The 26,735-nt window shown below is 35.5% G+C and overlaps 2 protein-coding genes across 3 annotated transcripts in view; both read left to right on the forward strand.

The window, feature by feature from the left end:
• LOC127156202 (protein NLRC3) overlaps positions 1-23,798 on the forward strand; it is an 83,047-nt gene extending 59,249 nt beyond the window's left edge. Inside the window, exons 1-8 of one of the 2 annotated variants that reach the window (XM_051098946.1) lie at positions 15,960-16,021; positions 17,051-17,248; positions 18,733-18,849; positions 19,046-20,863; positions 21,032-21,205; positions 21,601-21,774; positions 22,383-22,429; positions 22,520-23,798. In XM_051098946.1, coding sequence (XP_050954903.1) covers positions 17,103-17,248; positions 18,733-18,849; positions 19,046-20,863; positions 21,032-21,205; positions 21,601-21,774; positions 22,383-22,429; positions 22,520-23,061 — 3,018 coding nt within the window. In that variant the 5' untranslated portion in view covers positions 15,960-16,021; positions 17,051-17,102 and the 3' untranslated portion in view covers positions 23,062-23,798. Of the gene's footprint in view, positions 1-15,959; positions 16,022-17,050; positions 17,249-18,732; positions 18,850-19,045; positions 20,864-21,031; positions 21,206-21,600; positions 21,775-22,382; positions 22,430-22,519 lie in introns of those variants that run through there. The other variant, XM_051098944.1, reaches the window with a different exon arrangement.
• Positions 1,903-12,897, forward strand: LOC127156203 (NLR family CARD domain-containing protein 3-like). Its single transcript, XM_051098948.1, is given in 8 exon segments — positions 1,903-2,084; positions 5,138-5,226; positions 5,416-6,595; positions 6,597-7,309; positions 7,928-8,101; positions 10,190-10,363; positions 11,483-11,529; positions 11,642-12,897. Coding segments are annotated over 8 exon segments (2,928 nt in total). The 5' UTR covers positions 1,903-2,081; the 3' UTR covers positions 12,190-12,897.
• Positions 23,799-26,735: the final 2,937 nt, after the last annotated feature.

The raw sequence follows: 26,735 nt of genomic DNA on the forward strand, positions 1-26,735 counted from the left end.
CAAGACCAGCCAATGAGGAAATGAGGTGAGTGTGCTTATATGTGGTGGAGGTAAGTGGGTGCAGGTGTTCCTTATTAGAAGTCAGGTGACTGTGAACGGGTGTATGTGGCTGGTGTGACTGACAAGATGGGCATGGCTGGTGTCTCTGTGACAGTATGTTATTTAGACAGTTAAGATTTAATATTCAGCAGTGGTCCCTGCCTAATATATTAAGGCTTTATATAAATAATATTTGCTTCTCTCTAAATTCACACTATAGATCCATAAGAGCATGGTCATTTTTAAGAGGCGTTACAGTTGCACATTTAGGAAGGAAATTGACCATTTATTAAAATATGATACAATATACAAGATACAATATGATTTTCTGTGAAACTAAGTCATTAAAAAATGAGAAAGTATTGTGTGCAACCCCATCTACAGAATAAACATTTTTAAACCACTCAATGGCCTAGGACCTAAATACACTGCAGATATGCTCACTGAATATAAACCTAACAGACCACTCAGATCATTAGGATCAAGTCAGTTAGAAATACCAGTTACACTTTATTTTGATAGTCCACTTTAGATCAACTATTTCTCATTAATTTGCAACTACAGGTCTACTAACTGTTAGGTTAGGTTTAGGGTTAGTAGAATAAGTCGACATAAACTTGCAAAGTTTATAAGTGTGTTAGAAGATATTAAGCAGACAGTCTACTAATACTCTAATGACTAGTTGACATACAGTTGCAAAGTTACTTAATGTTAGTATAATGTCTAAAGTCTAAAGTGGATTATCAAAATAAAGTGTTACCGAAATACCATGTGTTCACACAAAACAAGGGAAATCCGCTTTTAGCTATTATGCCACCCGTAGTTGAAACTAGATTCCAGAAGAGATCAGGGCCCGTATTCACAAAACAATCTTAAGGCTAAAAGTAGCTCATAACTTGCCAATGTAGGAGAAAATCTTTAAAATAATGGCTGTGTCAGTCCTAAATTTAGGACTCTTAAATTTTTTACTCAGAGTATTTCACAAAGTGTTTTAGTGCCAAAACTAACTCCTAAATCTGTGAAATGTTAGGAGTAGTGAAGAGGACTCCCAAGTCACTAAGACCAAATCATAAATTATCCTCCCTGCAGAAAAAAAAAACAATACAGACCATCACAGACATTCTAATGGTTTCCACTACAAATACCATTACAAACATTACAAACAAAAAACAGTACAATTCCCATTATAACTAGTAAAACCATTACAAATTCTGTGATGGGTTTTATTGTTTTTTTTTTTGTTTGTTTTTAGTGACACTTAGCCTGCATTGTAAAATCTTTATTTGAATATGACAACATATTTATTTTAAAATCTTTATTTGAATATGGTAACACATAATATCGTTTCTGTGAAAAAACATTCTCTGACAGAATCCCCCCCTCCCCCCAATCAGCCAATCACTCTGTTAGTTAGCATGCTGACATCATCCATAGCAACAAGGTCAACCCCGTCCTTACTCTTACTCCTTTACTCTTAGACTTTTTTTTACTCTATTCCTTAGTAAAAGTTTGTCTCAGCAGCTTCGTGAATAGGTTTAAAGAGAAAAATCGTAGCTAAAAACTTTTACTGCTATTTAGGATAATTCTTAAGATAAAATGTTTTGTGAATATGGGCCCAGATGTGCCAAAACTTTAACCACATTTAAATCAAGACTCAAAACTCATCTGTTTAGCTGTGCATTTACTGAATGAGCACTGTGATAAGTCTGAATTCCTTTAAGCACTTTGAGTTATCATTGTGTATGAAATGTGCTATATAAATAAACTTGCCCTGCCTAACTGAGTTAGCGATGTTAATCATTAGTGAATGAAACATTATTTTTAGATGGTTGTTTGCTTTTCAGTGTTTTGGCCAAACTGGTTTGCAATGCAGTTGTTCTGCATTTTTTCAGACCGCAATCACTCTAAATCATCTGAAGCATTTTTTTTTTTTTTTTTTTTTTTCAGTTGGAACTGTTTCAGAAGACTTAAGATCACAAGCAACAAAGAGCACTGGATAGGATATTCACCTACGAACAATTAACATCAAACACAACTTCTGAATGGTAACTTTTTTAGATAAAGCTACTGTACTGCTGTGTTATGGCTGCAATTCACACCAAAAGTGTACTCGCTAGTGGAGTTTTTCAGTTGTTTTCTGTGAATATGTGTTATATGAATCTTTGTTTGTAATGTCTGTCTTCAGTCACGTTACGTAATATTCATGAGTGAACGTTTTATCTGTTTATATTAGGTAAATATTAATTAACCATAAATCTTCTTCAGTGTTCCTCTCTGGATCTCCAATATCATGTACTAAAACTACAGCCAATTATAGCTTAAATCATTTTTTTAACAGTCCTGGCTTTAAATGCATTTATGAAAATTTGTTTAAAATTACAGCAGCTGTTATTAGTCAAAAGTAAGTAAAAGACCTTCAATTTTTCGAAGCTTTATGTTTTGTATGGACGATGTAAATTCAGTTTCATATATGAACTATATGTATTTTCAGACTTAAAGGCGAAGTCCACTTCTAGAACAAAGATTTACAGATAATGTACTCACCCCTTTGTCATCCAACATGGACTTCTCCTTTAATAGCAAAACACAAAAACACCTCAGGTTACACATATTGAAAAGAGGAACGAGACACTGCATCCATTTAGAAGATCGCTATGGGTAATGACCGATGTCTGAAGCACGTCAAAACACGAAAATGAACTTGACATTGCCCATTGACAGCAAGTGATGTCACTACCAGTGCATCACTACCAGTAACTGTGAAAGGACACCTGTAGAACATGTCATCCACTCCTAAAGGAGATGTTCACAGGAATACATGAAACATGGCAAGATGGGCGTAGTGTCTTGTTACTCTTCTCAGGGAACCATGGTTACATGTGTAATCTGAGATGTTCCATTAAAGGGGTCATCAGATGCAAAACCCACTTTTGTTTGAACATAAATGTGTGTTGGCAGTGTGTGTACACAACCACCCTATAATGATAAAAATCGACCCAGTGGTATTTTTTATCTTAATAAGTATCCCCCTTTTCAAATCAAGCCACTCACAGCTTCTTGTCTGTGTGACGTCACAAAAATTCAGGCCACTTCCACATTAGTTGATTTACACGGCCATCTTACCATTGACCTGCCCTGAGTGAGCTGTGAACTGTCCACCATTGTGTCGACTCCAATACAGGGGAAGACAAGAATGTCTCAGATTGAGCAATTGAGGTGTTTTGCTGTTGGATGTAATAATGAACATAGCAGTCGTCATTTACTCCCAACATCTGAGCCGCTGAAGACACAGGGGATTACCGTTACTTTCTTTTTTGAAGGAAATGTGCACTGCGATCTACATAAATGCTTCTATGTTCACGCAAATCATTCATGATCCAGCCTTACCTACAGCAGAACTGAGTATAAGGGTTTTTATGCATCTTTGCAAATCACCTTCTTAATAATGTGCTAGTTAGCAAGCTAAACATGGCTAAATTAAATATTACACTTGTGACCCCACAGAAAGGGGCAGGGTGAGCAGAGCTCAGTTTTTTATACTACCACTGAGAATTTTTAACCAAAATATGTTATAGACTACTCATTAAGACCCTAACTAATCATATCAACTTGTGGAGAATGGGCATCCGATGACCGCTTTAAGGTGATGATACATGGGGCAACTTTTTTAAGCAATGGCACTTAGGAACTTTCCCATTGAGAATGGGCAACAAAATTTCTGTCTGAATATTTTAGATCAGTAGTAGGCCCCGTGTCTCACCTGGTTGCCCAGCAACCCTGGTGAAAAAAAACAGCATATGCTGGTAGGTATGTTTTGATGCTGGTTTATGCTAGTCCTTTGCTGGTTTATGCTGGTCCTTAGCTGGTCATGTTGCTGGTCAAGGACCAGCTTAAACCAGCATCAAAACCTACCAGCATATGCTGTTTTTTTTTTTTTTTTTCAACAGGGAACATTGCTCAAAAAGTTGCACTATGTATTATCACCTTTATGAATGGAAACTGCATCCCTTTGGAAGATCGCTATGAGGAACAAATGGCCACTCTATCATGCTAAAGGGATGAGTGCATAAATGGCTGACACTGAAGACCCACTCCCTAAAGTACACAACAGCAGCTGTTGTGACTTAACTCCAGAACCCGAGCTGCATACTCCATGCAATCTTACTCACTTCTCTCCAGGGCCAAATTCTGTACAGAAGATGTGTAAAAGCGATGAAAACATGAATTCTTGAAGCACAAGCGCAAGAGACTGTTTCTAAGTATAAGTCAAGTATACTTAAATATCATTTTAAGTATATTTCTGATAAGTACATAAAGCGCATTTCTGAGACGTACTTAAAAAGTACACTGAAATTATACTTTCCTATTTTTAGTTTAAAAGAAGTATACTAATAGCACACTTTAGTTAACTTCTTTTTCATAAGGGAACCCAAACCGAGAACTAAAAAATGAACGTGCATGCTTCTCATTCAAACACATAATACATGAGTTGTGTGTGTCCTCAGGTTTCAAAACAACCTCTGACAAAGAGACACACTTTCTGAAACACTTGGCTGAGTGTTTCATAGTAGTCACTTTCCTTGCATGTGCACATGTAACGGTGGCTGATCCAAAGGACACTTCCGTTTGTCCTTGTTTCTCTCACACCTTACACTTCCGTTTCTTCCTTGCTTTTTATACCATTTCCGCCATTTTATTTCCGCCTAATTTGTCGGCCAAGTGGAAAAGCTGGCATGGATTTCATCCATATCGCCACACACAAACAAATGGTCCCGAAGACAAAGAAAAGGATGGCATGTTCTACAGATGTTCTTTTACACTCACTGATAGTGACATCATAGGCTGTCACCAGCCAATGTCAAGTTTACTGTCATGACATCAACAAATGCCTCAGACACCGGTCATACTGTATTAGTTTTATTTTATTGATATTCATCTTAGCAATCCCCTAAAGGATAATAATATTTAACAACATTGAAAAAGAACAATATTTAATAATAGTATTAAATAATAATAAGTAATAATAATTAATTAATTTTAAGTTTATATATTTAAATATTTAAATTTTGCCCCCTGTCAAAAACCACTGATGACAAAGATGGAGGCAGAGGGCACTGCACAACATCCAGAACCCAGTGGGGTGTCTATGAAGAGTGACAAATCCAAGGATTATCCCCTTCGTTTCAGGTATGAATCAGTGACCCCTGACCCCAGATAGGACAAAACACTGACACTGAATATCTCATATATATATATATATATATATATATATATATAAACATTAATGCAGTCATCACAATAACAAGTTTCATAGTTTCAAAACGTTTTTATAATGACAAAAAGAAATTTTCTAATTTAACATATATAATTTAACAGAAAGTGGGATCAGTTGAATAAATCCAGACCATCAGAAGACTTTGATTGTCCTCAGTGTGAAAGAAGATCCAGAACTGAATATTCCACACATGCAGCCCTGCAGAAGGAGGAGCAGAAACCAGTGCATGATGAACTACAAAGGGTCAAAGAGCAGCACAAAATCAGCATGACGAACAAGTATGAGAGCTTATTTGAGGGAAATAGACAACAAGAGAATCAAACCCTCCTAAACAGGGTCTACACACAGCTCTACATCATAGAGGGAGAAAGTGAAGGGTTGAATGAAGAACATGAGGTTTTACAGATAGAGAAAAGACCCAAAACAAAACACTCACAAGACACTCCAATCAACTGTAATGACTTCTTTAAATCTTTCCCTGAACCAGGATGTGAGGAGAAAGTCAAAATCAAGGCTGTTCTTACTAAAGGCATTGCTGGAATTGGAAAAACCGTCTCTGTGCAAAAGTTCATTCTTGACTGGGCCGAGGGAAAAGCCAATCAGGATGTTGACTTCATGTTTGTGTTTCCATTTCGGGAGCTGAACCTGATTCAAGATCATAAGTACTGTCTTCACAGACTTCTGCTGGACTTTCATCCTGAACTTCAAGATCTGGACTCAAAGGTTTATGAGGAGTGTAAAGTTGTTTTCATCTTTGATGGTCTGGATGAAAGCAGAATAAAACTTATTTTTTTAGACAGTAAGAAAGGTTGTGATAAGAATGGGTCTTCATCAGCAGGTGTGTTGATGTCAAACCTCATGAAAGGAGAGCTGCTTCCCTCTGCTCTCATCTGGATCACCTCCAGGCCAGCAGCAGCCAACCAGATTCCATTCAAATACATAAACCGTGTGACAGAAATTCAGGGTTTCAATGACCCTCAGAAGGAAGAATATTTCAGGAAGAGAATCAGTGATGAGCATCAAGCCAACAGGATCATCTCACATATTAAAAGAGCAAGAAGCCTTCACATCATGTGTCACATACCTGTCTTTTCCTGGATCTCATTGACTGTGCTTCAAAACCTCCTAAAACAAGATGACAGTGCAGAAATCCCTCAAACTATGACTGAAATGTACATCTACCTTTTGCTCATTCAAATCAACATGAGGAATCAGAAGTATGAAAATGGAGATCCAGAGGAGTCCAGCAGAGAAGTGATTGTGAAACTTGCTGAAGTGGCTTTTTAAACAGCTAATTAAAGGCAATGTGATGTTCTATGAGGAGGACCTGAAGGAGAGTGGCATAGACATCACAGACGCTGCAGTGTACTCTGGGATTTGCACTGTGATCTTTAAAGAGGAATCTGTGATTCATCAAAGGAAAGTCTACAGCTTCATCCATTTGAGCTTTCAGGAATTTCTTGCTGCTTTCTATGTGTTTTACCATTATGTAATAAGACATACTGACACATTGAAGTTCTTTGATATAGGTCATAATCTGCATAAAGAAACAGTCAATAAAGCCATTGGGAGTAAAAAAGGACACCTGGATCTTCTTCTGCGGTTTCTACTGGGCATCTCACTGGAGTCCAATCAGAGACTCTTACAGAATCTACTGACACACACAGAGAACAGCTCAGAAAGCATCAGTAAAACCACACAGTACATTAAAGAGAGGATCAAAAATGGACATGAACTCTCCACTGAAAAATCAATCAATCTGTTCCTCTGTCTGTTGGAAGTGAAAGATAAGATTCTGTCCAGAGAGATTCAGGAGTTTGTGAAATCAGACAAACAATCAGAGAAGAAACTCTCTCCTGCTCACTGCTCGGCAATTGCCTATATGCTTCAGATGTCAGAGGAGGTGCTGGATGAGCTGGATCTCAAGAATTACAACACATCAGATGAGGGCAGAAGAAGACTGATACCAGCTGTGATCAACTGTAGAATAGCTCTGTGAGTGTTTAATCCATATACTCTATTGTCTGCACTTTTTTACACTGTATGAAAATGAAGCCAAAATGTCCCAGGTATGTTATATTGCGCCTATGACATCATCAAATCTGCACAGTAGTGATCATGAGCTAGAGCTGCACAGGCTAAGCCTTCAAATGTCATTGGCACAAAATAACAGTGGCCACTAAAGTCTTGCTCACAATCATGACAACGTAGCCCATGTATATAGCATCATATGTTTACCTAAAAGCAAACCTATTCGAAAAAGGAAAACTTGAACATACATCAACGTGATAAGAATAACATCAAATGATGGAAAGCATATTTGGGAAAAAATAAAATTATTTGAAGTGTAATTTGATTAATTTAAAGGGCAGGGTCTGACCCATACTGCAGCCAGTAGGGGGTAATCAAAATGTTTTCAGGATGTGTGAGGCACAATTTGTTTAATCTATGTGTTACAATAAAGAGACCCTTCTGAATGAAATTACATTTTCTAATGTTTTTCTTCATTTTGAAATGTCCTGACCTGTTTTATAAGAATTAAGCAGATATGATTTAAACACTAATTCTAGATTGAGGTTAAAAATTAAATGTTTGTGTTCTGCTCTGTTTCAGTCTTGCTGGCTCTAATCTCACTGGTCAGACCTGTGAAATTGTGTCATCAACTCTACAATCCTTAAACTCTGTCCTGAGAGAGCTGGACCTGAGTAACAATGACCTCAAGGATTCAGGAGTCAAGGTCCTATCTGATGGGCTGAAGAGTCAAAACTGTCAGCTGGAGATACTGAGGTATGTACCCAGATAGAACACATATGTTTGCAAGATGTCTGTTAAAGATCACTTGATCTGGAATGCATCTGCTGTGTACAAACATCTGACAGATGTCTGTAAGATGTTAGTTTTACATACATTCTAATTCATAAACATCTTAAAGACATCTAATATACATCTATTTGACATCTGATAGGAAACGTCCTATAGTCGTATTGCAGATGTGCAAACACTCTAAAAAATACATCTTGTAGATGCAAATGCAGTCGTTCAAATAGACATCTCCATGATGTACATGTGCTATCACGGGTAGATTTTTTTTAATTTTAGGTGCTCAGTAATTTTTAGCTAAAGGGTGGAATTTTCAGTACTAATACTAATTTTGGGGGATCCAAGCATAGAAATTGTTACATTTTAGTACACTGACTGTTGGTAGCAATCAGGTAATTTAAAATAGCATTTATTGTTCTTCTTTTAACTTTAAATTAAAAAGCTTGGATGCAAAATTTCTGGTTGACTAGATTTTGTGGCATTATGAATTTAGTTTATAACATTTTTTCAAGCACATATTTCATCTTTTATTAAATCTTATCCAAATTTTTATCAAAAGAATGCAGCAAATTAAGTCAAATAACGTTTTTGAATTTTCACTTCATAAAATAAAATCTCACTTCCAGCGCAGGACCACTGAAACTTTGCTCACTGACAAAATGTTGGCCTCTTAGCACTGGCCCTGCATGGGCAGCCCACATTTTGCCCCCAGGAAGCCCTCACTAGGCCCTGTGGAAGTATTCATACCCTAAATTATTCATTGGCAAAGCTCACTCTTCCCCTGAGGTCTCTTGAATTCCGCAACCACACCTGTATCTCACTCTCAACTTCAGAACTGGGAGGACTTGGCTGAAAGCAGCATTTTCTTACAGCCTCTGAAAAGCAAATATGCCTAAATAAAACAACACTGTTTGTGGTAAGTATGTGGTCCCACAAATTAATTGGTTTTCCAGCATTTAATTTCCAACAATGATTGTATGATTTTGAGATCCATATTTTCACACTGAGGACAGCTGAGGGACTCATATGCAACTATTACAGAAGATTCAAATGCTTACTGATGCTTCAGAAGGAAACACAATGCATTAACAGCTTGGGGTGAAAACTTTTGGAATTTGAAGATCAGGGTAAATTTTACTTATTTTGTATTCTGGGAAACATGTAAGTAGCTTCTGAAGGGCAGTACTAAAGGAATAAAATATGATATTTAGGCAAAATGAGAAAAATGTACACATCTCAATTCTGTTAAAAAGTTTTCACCCCCCAGCTCTTAATGCATTGAGTTTCCTTCTCAAGCATCAGTGAGCGTTTGAACCTTCTGATATAGTTGCATATGAGTACCTCAGTTGTCATCTGTGTCTAAAGATGGATCTCAAAATCATCCAGTCCTTGTTGGAAAGAGTTCAAATACACAAAAATGCTGATAAACCAAACAATTTGTTAGACCTGAAGGATTTTCAACTATTATTTTCTGGACTATATTTAAACATCTTTTATGAGAAATACTTTATTCTGGTCAGTACTAAATTAAAAAAAAAAAAACAAAAAAAAAAAACATGCATTTTCTATGATCCCTCTTATTTTGGTAAAATAAATAATAACATTTTGCAGATTTCTGCAAGGTGTATGTAAACTTTTGACCTCAACTGTATATATGCTATTTCTAATACCGCATGCTATCTTACCTGTTACAACCCTTTTTAGCCTTTGGTTTGAGCCATTCCAGTTAAGTTTAGTGGATAAAAAATGGCTAATCAATGTTGTTAGTACTCTCGTAGTTGTACTACAGGGCTGCGTACACAAAATCTGAATGATTGCAAAAGATGCAAAAGTTGGGATTAAAGTGGGCAGTCTGCTAGTGTGGGCTGCTCACAGGAAGCTGTGGGCCCCACCTGGGCAAGCCAACACTGGGCCAGTTTAGGTTTGGTGTGGGCTAGCCCACTATGCCCGCAAAAAGTCAGCATGGGTCCTTCAAAGGCATGTTTGCAGAGTATGTTAACAGATGCATTATCTATGTCTTATTTTAGCAGTTCTTAATTTTATGTGTGCTTGTAGGTTGTCTGGCTGTATGGTGACAGAGGAAGGCTGTCATTATCTGTCTTCAGGTTTGAGTTTAAACCCCTCACACCTGAGAGAGCTGGATCTGAGCTACAATCACCCAAGACAAACAGGAGTCCAGCTGCTCTCTGACAAGCTAAGCGATGCAAACTGTTCACTGCAGATACTAAAGTATGTGGGGTAGTAAAGTCATTTTACTCAAGTTCACTGATGCTGCTAATTTTAATTGGGCAGCGTAAGTTACATAATAAATTAATATCCTAACACATGTAGTACTCTTGAAAAACTTTTAGGCACTCTTAACTCTCAATGGATTATTACAACTGAGTTTGAAAATGAGGCATCCAACATACTTAAAACCTTTAAACTGTATTGTATACACACACACACACACACACACCTACCAAAAAGGGGATATTGCATGGACCTCTATTGTTTTTATTTACAGCTAGTTATAAATACTGCTACTACTATAAATAATGCCCCCAAAAATCCAAGATGTAGGTGACTTTTTCTTCAGTAGAACAGTAAAGGGGATTTTTAGCTTTTAATCCACCAAAAAGTTAATGTTATTGTCACCTTGAACAACACAAAATTATTACTGTGGCTCCTAATGATATTTTACGGTCATATGAAGCTAAATCAAATCAGAGTATCTGAAGTTTCTGAGTGCCTCATTTTCTTTGTCTTTCTTTATTTCTTTCTTTCTTTGTGTACACTGATATTTTAAAGGGATAGTACTCCCAAAAATGAAAATTCTGTCATTAATTACTCACCCTCATGTTGTTCCAAACCCATAAGACCTTTGTTCATCTTCAGGACACAGATTAATATATTTTTAATGAAACTGAGAGCTTTCTGACCCTGCATAGACAGCAACGGAACTGACACGTTTAAGGCCCAGAAAGGTAGTAAGGACATTGTTAAAATATGTGACATCAACGGTTAAACCATAATGTTATGAAGCTATGAGAATAAATGTTAGAGAACAAATTGTTAAATAAAGTTTGTTTCGTTTTATTTGCACACAAAAACTATTCTCGTAGCTTCATAACATTTCGGTTAACCACTGATGTCACATGGACTATTTTAATGAAGTACTTACTACCTTTCTGGGCCTTGAATGTGTCAGTTGCATTGCTGTCTATGGAGGGTCAGAAAGCTTTCGGATTTCATTAAAAATATCTTCATTTGCGTTCTGAAGATGAATGAAGGTTTCTCTTTAACATCTTCATGCACATTTTTAAATATTTAAACTCTGATCATTTGTTGTTATTTGTTTCTTTCCAGTTTGGACCATGGAGAACATTTTAGAATCACAGCAGGACTGAGAAAATGTAGGTCTTTTCTCACTTTCACACACACACACACACACACACACACACAGGGAGAGAGACAGAGCTCTAAAATAATGCTTTATCTAGATCTAATCGCTTTGTTTCTGTTCAGATGCTTGTGATCTCATGCTGGATCCAAATACAGTACACACTCGTCTCATTCTGTCTGAAGACAACAGAAATGTGACACATGAGGAAGAGGAACAGTCATATCCAGATCATCCAGAGAGATTTGAAAACTGTCATCAGGTTTTGTGTGGAGAGAGTCTGATTGGACGCTGTTACTGGGAGGTCGAACGGAGTGGAAGAGGGGCTGATATAGCAGTGACATATAAAGGAATCAACAGAAAAGGAGGGAGTCGTGACTGCTGGTTTGGATACAATGACAAATCTTGGAGTCTGTACTGGTCTGATAATGAATTCAGTGTCTGGCACAATAATGTGAGCAATAACATACCGGTTCCTTCATGTTCCTTTAACAGAATAGGGGTGTATCTGGACTGCACGGCCGGCACTCTGTCTTTCTACAGTGTCTCTGACACACAAACACTCACACACTTACACACATTCAACACCACATTCACTGAACCCCTGTGCGCTGGATTTCGAGTTTATGATGCCTCAATGTCTCTGATTAAACCTACTGTAAAAAACACATGAGACGTCATAAAAAAACGGTCCCGTTTCTAATAGGTTACAACGTTTTATTTATTTGTATTATTTTTTCTCTCACTCTTTTTCTTACATTGAACAATGTATGCATGTATATGTTCAGGGCCCCATTAAATCAAAATTTAGATTTAGTTGCTTTTAGTGTGTTAGATTTGAGGTCATCTACAGTACATGGTAGTGTAGGTCTAAATTAAGGTTTTTAATGTTTTAATGTCAGGAGTGATTTTCTTAGTGCAGAATTTACTAGAGAGCCATCAGGGAAGGAACTCTTCTATTTATCATTCCAGAAGTGTACTTTGTTTAACTGTTTTAAAATTATCTTTCCTAGAAATATTTTGATTTTGTCTTTTAATGGTTTTATATTGGATTATATTTGACAGACAGCAGATGAATACAGTATATGTGAAAAAGTACAGACCGTAGCATAAGACCGTATGTTCAGGTAATAGGTATTCTGTGTTGTTCTGGGTGAGTTAGTGAAGACTTCAGCAGAGTCACAGGTGATGGTTTGCATAAACACTGGGCTCTAGTCGTGCATCTGTGTGGTGCAAAAGTGTTTTTTTTTTTTTTTATTTTGATATATTGATATATTTTGTGTGTTATTTTCTGTGTATATTTTTAGACTTCTTCTTCTTCTTCTTCTTCTTTTTGTAAATGTGCTTAATATGGTAACATCTAAACTAAAAAATTCCAAAAATAAATCACAAAAAAATTAATTAACAAGTCTCTATCTGACTTCACTGGTTACAACAAGACAGTTAACTTTTAGGGGTCAGAGCAGGTGAAAATGCCTCCTTAAATATAACACAGTTATATACAGTTATATAACACGTTACACAGTGGTAAATCACATTCAGTGCATGTCATGTTACATCTGTACATTTTAGATACAGGACTAATGGGTCCATATGAGCATAAATTCAAAGTTTTAGTTGTCTTTTTGTTAGAAGGTAGACAACATTTTAATTTAGATCCTAATATCGTCTTGAAAGTAAGAAAATCAGGGGGTAACTTTCATAATCTTGCATTTGTGGATTAAATATTTTGCAAGCAAAAAAAATAAGTTTCAGAGGAAGTAAACATTTTCATATTGCTTTTCAAAAGTGAAAATTTCAAACAAAACATCCTTAAAGTAAAGCTCAAGGTCATTGTGTATGAAGTTTACAATTTACTGGCAAATTTGTCTTGTATGAGCGATGCCAAAAAAGATGTGAGACAGTTTTGGTTGTGAGTCACAGAAAGTACAGTTCATATCTATACTTAATAGACTTAATAGTATAATATATTTAAAATTAAGATTTTAACAGGATAGTACTGATGAATAAGCTGAAAAGAAATCTCTTTAATTTTATATACCAATAGGTACTTGCTTGAAAGACTCCAAACCTTTTTCTATAGAATATTTTCCACTAATCTGTTCCATTTTAAAACAGCATGGGGAGTGGAAACCTAATCAAGAAAAAGAAAGCAAATATTTCTGTTATTTTTCAATGTAGATTTAAAACATATTCCACCTACATACAGTATGTGTCAACCGAGTCTGAGAAAAGATATATTCCAGTATAATATTCCAAATACTGGATGTATTTTCTCAAGTAATTCCTCAACGAGTTGATTCTAAAAGTATTGTTTAACATTGCAAATTCAACAAAATTAAGACTGTCGTTACTGTAGCTGTTGGATAAAACACTTTTTTTTTTTTTGACATAATGTGTCTTATTTTTCCATACAAAGTTACATAATAGTTTATCAGTCTTTTTACACATTGCTTTATCAGGTTCTAAAGCGATAGCGTGAAATGCCTTCTGCCTTGGAGAGGAAAATTCTTCATTTTAGAGATAAGTCTCTCTGAAGCCACTGATTAAATTTCATTTCGTTTTCTCAAAGATAGGAAAAACATTTAAATCACACCTGATTTTTAAATTTTTGGATATTACTATTCCAAGGTAGGTTAGTGTTTCTTCGACTTGGACATGACATATACCAGAAACAGCGAGTGGCTTAAAGGAGAACTCCACTTCCAGAACAACAATTTACAAATAATTTACTCACCCCCTTGTCATCCAAGATGTACATGTCTTTCTGTCTTCAGTCGTAAAGAAATTATGGTTTTTGAGGAAAACACTTGGACTTGATTGGTTCCAAAATGTAGTTTAAATGCAGCTTCAAAGGGCTCTAAATGATCCCAGCAGAGGAAGAATTGTTTTTCTAGTGAAACGAAAAAAAAAAAATTGTATACATTTTAAGCACAAAAGCTTGTGTAGCACAGGATCTGGGATGTGCGTTCACGATGCTACAAATTAGTGATGGGTCGTTCTTGAACAGTTCGGGAAGAACAAGTCGTCTCAGGGAGTGATTCGTTCAGTCATGCATGTGCAACATCCAACGCTTACTCGGCGTGACCTTTCGACATGATTCAATAGTACGTGAACATGCATCCATGAAGTCCATTATATGGAGAAAAATCCTGAAATGTTTTCCTCAAAAACCATAATTTCTTTACGACTGAAGACAGAAAGACATGAACATCTTGAATGACAAGGGGGTAAGTAAATTATTTGCAATTGTTGTTCTGGAAGTGGACTTCTCCTTTACCTGGCATTAATTCACATTTTAGCACATTGAGATGAAGCCCAGAAGCATTGGAGATTGTTTTAATAGTATTAAGTGCTAAGGGAATCCGGTCTGAAATTTTTTGGAAAAGGTTAGTATCATCAGCCAATTGACTGATGATCTCCCTTCCCATGATACTAACCCCTTGCAAGGTACTATTTGATTGGCTAATAACTGAGTAGTCAATATAAACTGGTGAAATCCCTGATGTTCTAAGTTTGTTTTTCTGCAATTCTTTGACATATTAGCACTAAACTATGTTTGTGTCGTCATCACCACTAGTTAACCACATAACATCAATTTGGGTGCAGTGGCACCTATTGGTGAAAAGTGATAAATAATTAAATAATATTTCTAGTGATTTTATTAATGATTTTTTAGCCTTTTGGTGTAAAATCATCTTAAAATATCTATAATTGCACAATATAATTATTTCCACTTACAGCTATATTCTTTAATTGCTTTTTAGTGTACATTTTGTTGCAGTCATTTAAGCACAGATAGAGGACAAGTGTAGTATGTCTGACATATGCTGGTGTTTCCATATAAAGCATTGCATCACTCACCAATGTGTTTGTAGTCTGTTCGTGTGGGCTGCATGTTTTCATTTTCATGTTGATTCTTCAGAATAGTGTAGTTTTGTCTTGTTTCCTGCAGGGGGAGCCGGAGGTCAATGTGCTAAAACAGGATCTGAAAATGACATCAAGCAGACCTGTGAAACTGGTACTAAAAACAAATCAGTTCAGTCCATACATCATATTACACAATATCTATATATTATTATTCATATATAATATTCAGTGAATAATCAATAAATGTCAATAAAGAGTCTGAGACACTTAATCAGTTCCTGAAGGAGAATGAGAAGCAGAAGGATATACAAATTAAGCAAAACACAGTCTCTAGTGCTAACTGACATCAAAAAGCTCTTATTTTCCTTATTAAACAACATTCACGCATCCTGATAGCAAGCTCCTGTTTTGAGTTTAATTTTAATGCATACTCTTTGTGTTCAGTTAAAAACAACACAACTGCTTTGAGACTTACTTGAGACTGTGATGATGCTCTGCACCACTAGAGGGAGAAGAAGATAAGACAAAATCAAGAGTCACCTTGACCAGGTTACTAAATGAAAGTAAAAGACAGAAAAACATTTTGAGGGTTTATATCTATGCCTGGATATTTAAGTGGCAGCATATCGTACCAAGTAAGTTCAGAACTTTTTCTTCATATAACCATGTAGATATATTAAAATAAGTTGATAATGGATGGTAAGGTAGTGTGAACTTGAAGATATTTCACTGCTAGGGCAATTTTAAATTTTACTAATTGTACTATATCATAATCAGACTGTTGCTCTTGCACAAATGCCAGAAGATGGGACATTAATTGAATGACATTATGTGCACTTAAAAATAAAAAACTGCAGATTTGTGCCATTAACTGAAAAATATTAGACCGTTTACAGATCAACAATGTTTTTTATTGTGCAATGACAGTATGAAAATAAATTAAGGGAAAATAATGTCATGACCACTAAAGCTTGAGTAAAAAAATTTTTTTATACTATCATCTATAGTAGTTTTATTTTAGAAATTGCACTAATTAAATAATAGGTAATAAATATTATTTAAATGTTTGTGTGATTATTTAAAAATTATTGCATATTAAGAGTTCAGATGCAAAATCATCTAAATCCATCTGACATTTTTCTTTAAAATAAGCATTTTATCAGGCTCCTATGAATAGGTTTCTATGTAAGTACCGGCACTTCTAGTTGAGCTGAGGCTGGGATTTAGCGAGTTTGAAGTAAAAGTATTTGATGGATGTATACTATGTGTCAAAAGCATTCACTCAGTATCATTATCTCATCTTTGACTGAGGTGGCTTTTAGCTGGTTTTGCATCTGAATTCTTCATATATTCTAGATGTTGCAAATGATGTATGGTAAAGTTGCTTGCACATGTTGATCTTGATTTATCTTTGAGTTTGAGTTGACCAGCAGTTATGGGTTTTGTTTTAGTTAGTTTTATTTGTGTGCAGTCTCAGTGAGTTGATTTGAGTAAACACTCAAAATGTTTTCCATTTTGCAGTACAGTATCAGTATACTACACAAAACTGCCCTTCACTGGTGATTATCCATAGCTGCTATCAAAAGTCTGTATTTAAGTGTGTCTGTCTATTTAACTTTTTCTTTTTCACTTCCTTTTTCTGCCATTGTGTCTCCACATTAAAGATCTGTAGTCACACACTTTGAGACACGAGAGTAGGAAGGCAGTGCTTCAAAAATGAGTTCCCAAAGAGAGAATGAAGACACTATGTCTGAAATGAGTTCTGCTTCTCCTGGCTCAAGATGTGCAACTTTGCGTGATGGATCCATATGCAATCTGCCCCCTGAAATCAGTGATGCAACAGAGACCACCAGTGACTCCAGGTATGAAAGTCGCACTTTTGCAACATTTTAGTGAAATAGTTAAGTGATGTGAAGGCCCAGTACAGTAACCCATACTCAGAAATTTGTCCTCTGCGTTTAACCCATTCAAGTTAGTGCAAACACATTAGGAGCAGTGAGTAGTGAACACACACACACACACACACACACACACACATCTGTGACTTTCAGGTTACAAGTCCAACTCTCTCAAGAATTTGTCCACAACTGCCCCTGAATCAAGGTAATTTATCAAGGTGATTCATATTTCTGTAGTTCAAACAGTAGAATGCTGTTCTCACAATGCCAAGATCATGGGTTTGATTTCTATATGCTTATTCACATTGCAGGAACACTCACTGACCAGTTTGTTGGGTTTTATCGGATCAGTGTGTTACCATGATAGCGTTTGTTGCCATGCCCAAATCGATATTTGTTGGGTTTTGTTATTTTTTTTTTTTTAGAAGTGATTGTATTCTGGTAATTGTCTGCATTAGCAGTGTCTGTTGGTGCATGTGAAATCTGTCTCTATCTGTATTCATATAAAGCTAAATGTGGGCAGGGATTAAACCACAAGTTTGTGTAAACTATATGAAAAGCCCTTTTTCAATGTAATTTTGTTCATATCATAGTTTACATATAACAAATTCTGTATACCTTGTATAATTCACAAAATTGTTTATTCTTTGTTGCTAAAAAAAAAACCTGTCATTATCTTTTAATAAATAAATACATAATAATGATTAAAATAGCTTTCAATAATTAAAACAATACTGAATGTTGAACACAAGGAAAAAGTTTAGTAAAACAGGAAAAACTTTAGTAAAACAGTGTCTTAAAATACAATAGTACAGTTTGTATACGTGTGTATGAATGGGTGTATGGATGTATAATATACATTTTGTTTTGTTTGTCTTCTGCCACTATCAGCAGAAAGAAGAATCTGAGATCTGAATGTCCAGAACTCAGTAGTGTGTCTGTGAAAAGTACACGATCCATGAGTGATCCCCTAGGATTTTAAGGAAAATCGATTAAAACAACATTAAATACTCTCCAAAATATGCAACATACACCGTCCACACTGATATGTCTCTGATGATCTTCAAGAGTCCTTGTATTCACTGTTATTGCCATTATTGATGCTTTTTTATTTTAGCAATGTGAAGACAGATGTTACAGTTGCAACCCATAATCATACCCATATCAGACAGGGAGCCCTCGTGCAGAAAATCCACATATGCATCAAAGAAGTAGCACTGATTACGTTCCTTTTCAGCCAGGAAATCTGTAATATGGATAAAAGCATCGCTATCACTGTAACTGAATAAAAACAAGAGTATAGAACATATCATCTGCCTTATTCTGTGATACGAACCCACATCAAATCACATGAGGATTAAATACAATAGTACAGTTTGTGTATGTGTGTGTATGGATGGATGGATGTACAATATACATTTGTTTTGTTTGTCTTCTGCCACTATCAGCTGGAAGAAGAATCTGAGATCTGAATCTCCAGAAATCAGTTTTGTGTCTGTAGAAAGTACAAGATCCATGAGTAATCCCCCAACATTCAGTGATGGAACAGTGACTTCTGACTCATGGTTAGTATAAACATTTAGTTACTGGTTTACTGTAATGCACCTCAAATAAGAAATTATTTAGGAAAATCGATTAAAACATCATTAATTGTTCTCCAAAATATGCAACATACACCATCCACACTGATACGTTTCTGATGATCTTCAACAGTCATTGTAATCACTGTTTATTGCCATTATTGATGCTTTTTTATTTTAGCAATGTGGAGACAGATGTTACAGTTGCAACCTATAATCAGACCCACATCATACAGGAAAGACCTGAAACAGTCCTGCAGAGAGTCAAAGACCAACACAAAACTAGCGTGAGAAGCAAGTATGAATGCTTGTTTGAGGGAAACAAACTACAGGGAAATGAAACCCTTTTGAACAGGATCTACACACAGCTCTACATCATAGAAGGAGAGAGAGAAGGGATGAATGAAGAACATGAGGTTTTACAAATGGAGAAAACACCCAGAACACAACACAATTCAATCAGCTGTAATGACATCTTTAAAACCTTGTCAGAATCAGGATATGAAGTGAAAGACAAAATCAAGACTGTTCTTACTAAAGGCATTGCTGGAATTGGAAAAACTGTCTCTGTACAGAAGTTCATTTTGGACTGGGCTGAGGGAAAAGCCAATCAGGATGTAGATTTTATGTTTGTATTTTCATTTCGTGAGCTAAACTTGATTAAAGATCAGCAGTACAGTCTTCACAGACTTCTGCTGGACTTTCATCCTGAACTTCAAGATCTGGACTCAGTGATTTTTGAGGAGTGCAAAGTTGTGTTCATCTTAGATGGTCTGGATGAAAGCAGAATGACACAAAAGTTTCTAGATGATGAGAAGGTCTGTGATTTGAATGAGTCTTCAACAGTGGGTGTACTGATGTCAAACCTCATCAGAGGAGATCTGTTTCCCTGTGCTCTCATCTGGATCACCTCCAGACCAGCAGCAGCCACTCAGATTCCATTCATTAACCGTGTAACAGAAATTCAGGGTTTCAATAACCCTCAAAAAGAGGAATATTTCAGGAATAGAATCAGTGATGAGCATCAAGCTAACAAAATCATCTTACACATTAGAAAAACAAGAAGTCTCCACATCATGTGTCACATACCCGTCTTCTGCTGGATTTCATCTACTGTGCTTCAAAACCTCCTGAAAGAAGATCGCAATGCAGAAATCCCCCAAACACTTACTGAAATGTACATCCACTTTCTGCTAATTCAGATTAAGAGAAAGTATGATGAAAGAGATCTCGAGAAAGTCTTGAAGTCCAACAAAGAAGTGATTGTGAAACTTGCTGAAGTGGCTTTCAAACAGCTGATGAAGGGCAATGTGATGTTCTATGAGGAGGACCTCAGAGAGAGTGGCTTAGACGTCACTGACACCTCAGTGATTTCTGGGATTTGCACTGAAATCTTTAAGGAGGAATCTGTGATTCATCAGAAAAAAGTCTACAGTTTCATTCACCTGAGTGTTCAGGAGTTTCTTGCTGCTTTCCATGTGTTTTACTGCTATTTAAGCAGCACCACAGAGACACTTAAGGTTTTTGATTCAATGCACAATTTGCATAAAGGTGCAGTAGATAAAGCCTTAGAAAGTAAAAATGGACACCTGGATCTTTTCCTGCGGTTCCTACTGGGCATCTCATTGGAGTCCAATCAGAGACTTATACTGGATCTACTGACACACACAGAAAACAGTTCAGAGAGCATCAGTAAAACCACACAGTACATTAAAGAGAAGATCAAAGATGGACAAGGACTCTCCACTGAAAGATCCATCAATCTGTTCCTCTGTCTGCTGGAAATGAAGGATCAGACTCTGTCCAGAGAGATTCAAGAGTTTGTGAAATCAGACAAACAATCAGAGAAGAAACTCTCCTCATCTCACTGCTCAGCAATTGCCTACATGCTTCAAATGTCAGAGGAGGTGCTGGATGAACTGGATCTGAAGAAATACAACACATCAGATGAGGGTAGATGGAGACTGATACCAGCTGCGATTAACTGCAGAAAAGCTCTGTGAGTCTTTAATTCATGTTACAATGAAGGCCCTTCTGAATGGAATTTTCTGTTGTTTTGTTTATTTTTAGAATGTCCTGATCTGTTTAACAAGAATTAAGCAGATATGACTGAAGCACTAATTCCAGGATGAAGTTAAGAAATACATTTTTCTGTGCTCTGTTTCAGTCTTGCTGGCTGTAATCTCAATGTTCAGTCCTATGAAATTGTGTCATCAGTTCTACAATCCTCAAACCCTGTCCTGAGAGAGCTGGACCTGACCAACAATGATCTACATGATTCAGGAGTGAAGCTGCTTTCTGATGGGCTGAAGAGTCCAAACTGTCAGCTGGAGATACTGAGGTATTTTAGAACATAAGACACTGATAAATTTTCAAGTTGTTGTCAGTGCAAGAGTTTCTTAAGATCATTTGTCACCAACCAATTTCTCTCTTCCTCTGTTTCCACCTATTTAATTTCACGTAATCAAGCTGACACAGGAGGTGTGGCAGGAATGGTGGGTCTGTCTGAAGACTCAATGACCAACTCAGTGAAACCCCAATTTTTTTTTTTTCAGCACAGTGTCTGCAGATTACACTAGTATAATACGTGTGCACAGTATTTACTTTGGCATGACAGAAGTTCAGCCATGTTAATGTGTAAAGGACATGTATATTGGTTTAAAACAGAGATGAACAAGGAATCCTAAAGTGTTTGATAGTTGAAGGCTGATGCAATCTGCTGATGTGTGTCTGTAGATTGTCAGGTTGCATGGTAACAGAAGAAGGCTGTCGTTATCTGTCTTCAGTTCTGAGTTCAAATCCTTCACACCTGAGAGAGTTGGATCTGAGCTACAATCACCCAGGAGAATCAGGAGTCCAGCTGCTCTCTAAAAAATGGGAGGATCCAAACTGCTCACTGGAGAAACTCAAGTATGTGGGTTACAGGTTAAGAATTCTTAATGTTTGCAGCCCAAGACAAAACATTGTTTAGAAATTTAAATCATATTTTTTTTTCTTGGTACTTCTCATCTCTGCATGTTCTAATTAAATCCCCAGGTTACATCTCGTAATGTATTTGTATCATATTCTTCACTGCTGTTTTTATATATTTAGTAGCATTTTACAGTGAAAGTACAACATAGGTAGAATTGCTTCTAAAATGGACAGTGTTTGCTGAAAATAAAACTGTAACTGGAAATTATTTAAAATATGAAAAGAAATTGAAGATAGAGATATGTGTTTGTTGAAATTACTTAAGTTTTACATAGTTACTTAATGCAAATTGTTTACAACTAAATAATGAATATGATTTATTAGCTCTTTTGGCTGATCACGGGGAGCCAAAAATATTAAAGCTTTTTTTCCCCCATATGTCCTAAAGACAATGAAAACATTTATAAACTGCTTTGGAACTATACTTACTGAGAAAATGCTATTAAAATGAATTGTACATATTATATTAAAGAACTGTATGTGAATAACTATTCCAACTACTTATGGTTCTTTATATCTGTATGTTTGTGTGTGTGTCTTCGTAGTTTGGACCATGGAGAGCCTTTTAGGATCCAACCAGGACTACAAAAATGTAGGTTCTTTCTGTGGCACACTCTTGCACATGTAATGACAACAAACAGAATGATACAACTGTCTGTTTTGTCTCTCTTCTTGTGTCCAGATTTCTATGATCTCACACTGGATCCAAACACAGCGAACACTCAACTCATTCTGTCTGAGAATGGAGAAGTGAAATATGTGGATGAGCAGCAGCCGTATCCTGATCATCCAGAGAGATTTAAAGATGTTCCTCAGGTTCTGTGTCGAGAGAGTCTGACTGGACGTCATTACTGGGAGGTTGAACGGACTGGCTGGGCTCGTATTGCAGTGGCCTATAAAACAATCAACAGGAAACAAGGGACTGTTGGTAAGTTTGGATACAATGACAAGTCCTGGTGTCTTTTCTGCACTAATGATGGATTTTGTGTCTGGCACAACAATCTGAATAAAAGCATTCCTGTCCCTTCAACCCTCTCTAAAAGAGTAGGAGTGTATCTGGACTGGCCGGCTGGCACTCTGTCCTTCTACAGTGTCTCTGACACACACACACTCATACACTTACACACATTCAACAACACATTCACTGAACCCCTCTATGCTGGATTTAAGGTTTATAATTCCTCCCTGTCATTGTGTAAGATTACACAACAGACCAACAACTGACTTCTGCATCCATCCTAATTATGGTCATGCGTCTATTTATTAAACGTTTTAATGCATGAAGTATATAATGTATACATTTTAACTAGAGAAATAGTAAATGCATGCTGTACATTCAAATGTGGTTAAACACAAATGTGTAAAATTACTATGCATATTCAGTCCCACTTTATATTAGATGACTTTAACTACTACTTAAGTCAAAAAAGTACTTATTATGTTCATGTTGTGGTACAAAATACTGTTGCTGCTATTGATGTGAAATATAGGTAAGGTTATAAGGACAGGTTTTGTGGTACAGTTAAGTTTGAAGGTGGGTTAAGGGATAGGAATAGGGTCAACAGTGTAATTATAGATGTAACTACAGAAAATAGTAACAGGTGTAATATTTGTGATATATAAGAGAGCATATTTAAGAGAGCAAACATACACTTGTGTTGTATGTCATTCATGCTGTTGCTTCTGCTATCGCTTCTACATTACTTCCTACACATATATACACTACACACATGTACTGCAGTAATTTCAATAATTTTTGTTATTTTTCTGTTACTGTTTAATCCTTACTGTATGTTGTGTGCTGTTAGAGATAGAAGATAGTCTCCATTTCAAGGATTTATCATTACAGGATGATGTTGTGAAATTGTCATTTTTGTTTTGGTATAATGACACTTGTTGAATTTGAGTTGGTCAGACGATGTCTAAATCTGTATGGAAACAGATACAACTAAAATTATTAAATAAAGTCTATTCATTTTTACCATTACTTAATTTCTTGCTTTTGTAATCCACCTGCTGCTGTCTGCTTTTGAGCTGACAAGAAAAAAATATTTTGTTGACAAATTTGATATGCATGGTATTTTGAACTGCAGGTCCCCCGTCTTCTCAGAACTGACTGTGAAACAAAATCAAATGAACCGGTTTCTCCAGATGTACTTTCTATTCCTGCAGTGTGTTCACTGTAAATCTGCAGTACTTAATATAAATCTGCAGGGTGTTTACTGTAAATCTTATAAAGATCAACTTGTTCCATAACTATCAACAGTGCCCAGAATGACACAACTTGGATCATAATATTCTGTCTGTTACCATTAATTAATACTGGATTCATTTGTCAAGCACTTTTCACAATATATTGTTCCTGTGCAGAGAACAGATCCTCATCAGACAACTGTTGAATACAAATGTAAATTCTTCTTCACTTAAAACTTCTGTATACTCTTATTTCAATAATGACATTGACATACTCGACCCTGGACCACAAAACCAATCATAAGGGTCAATTCTTTAAAACTGAGATATATACATCATCTGAAAGCTGAATAAATAAAATAAAAATGGTTTGTTCTAAAAAATAGTTTGTTAGAATAGGACAATATTTGGTCGAGACAACTATTTGAAAATATCTGGAATGTGAGTGTGCAAAAAAATCTAAATTTTGAGAAAATCACCTTTAAATTGTCCAAATGAAGTTCATAGCAATGCATATCACTAATCAAAATTAAGTTGTGATATATTTATGATAGTAAATTTACAAAATATCTTAATGGAACATAATCTTTATTTACCTAATGATTTTTGGCATAAAAGAAAAATCGATAAATTTGACCCATTGGCTATTGCTACAAATATACCCACGCTACTTATGGGTTTTGTGGTCCTGGGTCACATATCTGTTGACTAAGTGGTTAATTATTAAATGTTAATGATTATTAATTTGTCTCATATATGTTATTATAGTAAAGCACACTGTGAAGCTGTTTCACTGCCTAGAGATAAAATGCGTGTTTGTTGCTAATTTTAACCACAAATTTGTTATTAGTGTACACGGGTACACTTTAGACAGACCTGACAAAAAACGGAGAATGTCTCCATCTAGAGGTGAATGTGCAGAATGACACAGACACATTTAATTGAAAAGCCCTTCAATAAAATTTGATTAATCGTAACTCCCTGACAAGTGTTTTGTCAGCATTGTGTCTACGATCAATTTGAAAGTAAACTTAATCATGGCTTTTAAAGAATTCTTATTATTGAAATACAATATTTAAAAAGAAAATATTTAATGTATGTGTGAATTCAGACACTTACCATAACTGCAGTGAAATGAAAAACTATTACATTCAAATGTTTATTTAAAAATTAAATTAAATTATTAAATTAAAGTTTGACCCACTTATAGGACTTAAGTACACCTTTATATATAATTTTATAACTGCAAAACTCTCTTTGAGTACACTTAAGTGGCCTTTTTAAAATAATATAAACACATACCTTTAAAAAACAAAACATCTTTAAGTAAAACTGAAAATCAAGTACACTTGTAGAGTTATTTAACTTGTTAGTTTTGTGAGCATCTGCTCACTGGAAAAAAAACAAACAAACAAAAACTACCATCTTAAATGTAAAGTTTAAATTTGTTGTTTCAGTCTAAGCTCATTGTATTCTTTTTTTATGCAATTGTGTACATATTAATACAAATATAAGAATAAAAAAATACATATATTGCGACTTTTTATCTCACAAATTCTTACTTTTTTCTCCGAATTGTGAGATATAAACTCGCAACTGCGAGTTATAAAGTCAGAATTGCGAGATATAAATGCGCAATTGCGAGTTAAAAAGTCAGAATTGCAAGATATAAATTCACAATTCATACTTTTTTTCTCGCAACTATGAGTTTATAACTTTTGTTTATCTTCATTTGCGACACTTTCTGGCAAAGCACCATAGGAAACCACGAGACGTGATTCTTACAGTATGGTGACATATTGCTGCCACACACATATTTTTTTCCACTCAGCTATGTCGTAATAACGAGATCTTTTCTCATTAAAACGACATATTATGTCATAAAAACGATATGATTGAATTAGTTTGGCTTACTTAAAAAAAGCATACAAACCGATTGCCTTAAAAAAACTAAGTAAAGTGAAATAGGAATAGTATGTTGGACTGAAAAATGCTCAGTTAGTATAGTTTACTTAAACGAGAGTTCTAGTAACTAAAAAAGAACTGTAGGGGGTACTTAATCATTTACTTTAGGCTTACACTTGACTTAGTATAGCTACTCACTGACTCCCAGAATGCATTGCGGCATGAATAAATTATGCAATTGCTTTGTTTTACTGTTGTTGTTTTTATTTACTGACTTGTGTCAGTAGTAGCACAACAAGAAAAGAAAAGAAAATAATATAATGGTCGTCACAATAAAAATAAATAAAATGTAATTGTTATCATTGTTGTGATTCACGTGCTGAATGTTGAAGTCTGTGACTTGAGCATATCACTACTAATATTAAAGGATTGTCTCAAGCCAATTAAGTTTCTCAAGATGTTTATGAAAAACAATGAAATTGTAAAAGGTCATTAATAAACATAAAAAATACATTAGCTAAAGAATTAAAAAAATTGTCTAATTAGAAGATCAGAATTAGAAGGTTACCTTCTAAAAGCAACCTACTTATTACTTTTCTTATTACTTTTACTTTTCTGCATCAGTAGGAAGGAAATTATAACAAGAAAAACAAAGTTCCAAGTGCCCAACCAAAGAGAACATTAATCACTATAATGGTAAAAAAAAAAAAAAAAAAAAGACACACAAACCATATTTTACGAAAATCAACATCAATTTATGAAGTCAGCTTATGTGATGTTCTCTCAAATATATAATTGTA

This window comes from Labeo rohita, chromosome 25 (assembly GCF_022985175.1).
Source record: "Labeo rohita strain BAU-BD-2019 chromosome 25, IGBB_LRoh.1.0, whole genome shotgun sequence".
Lineage (NCBI taxonomy): Eukaryota > Metazoa > Chordata > Actinopteri > Cypriniformes > Cyprinidae > Labeo > Labeo rohita.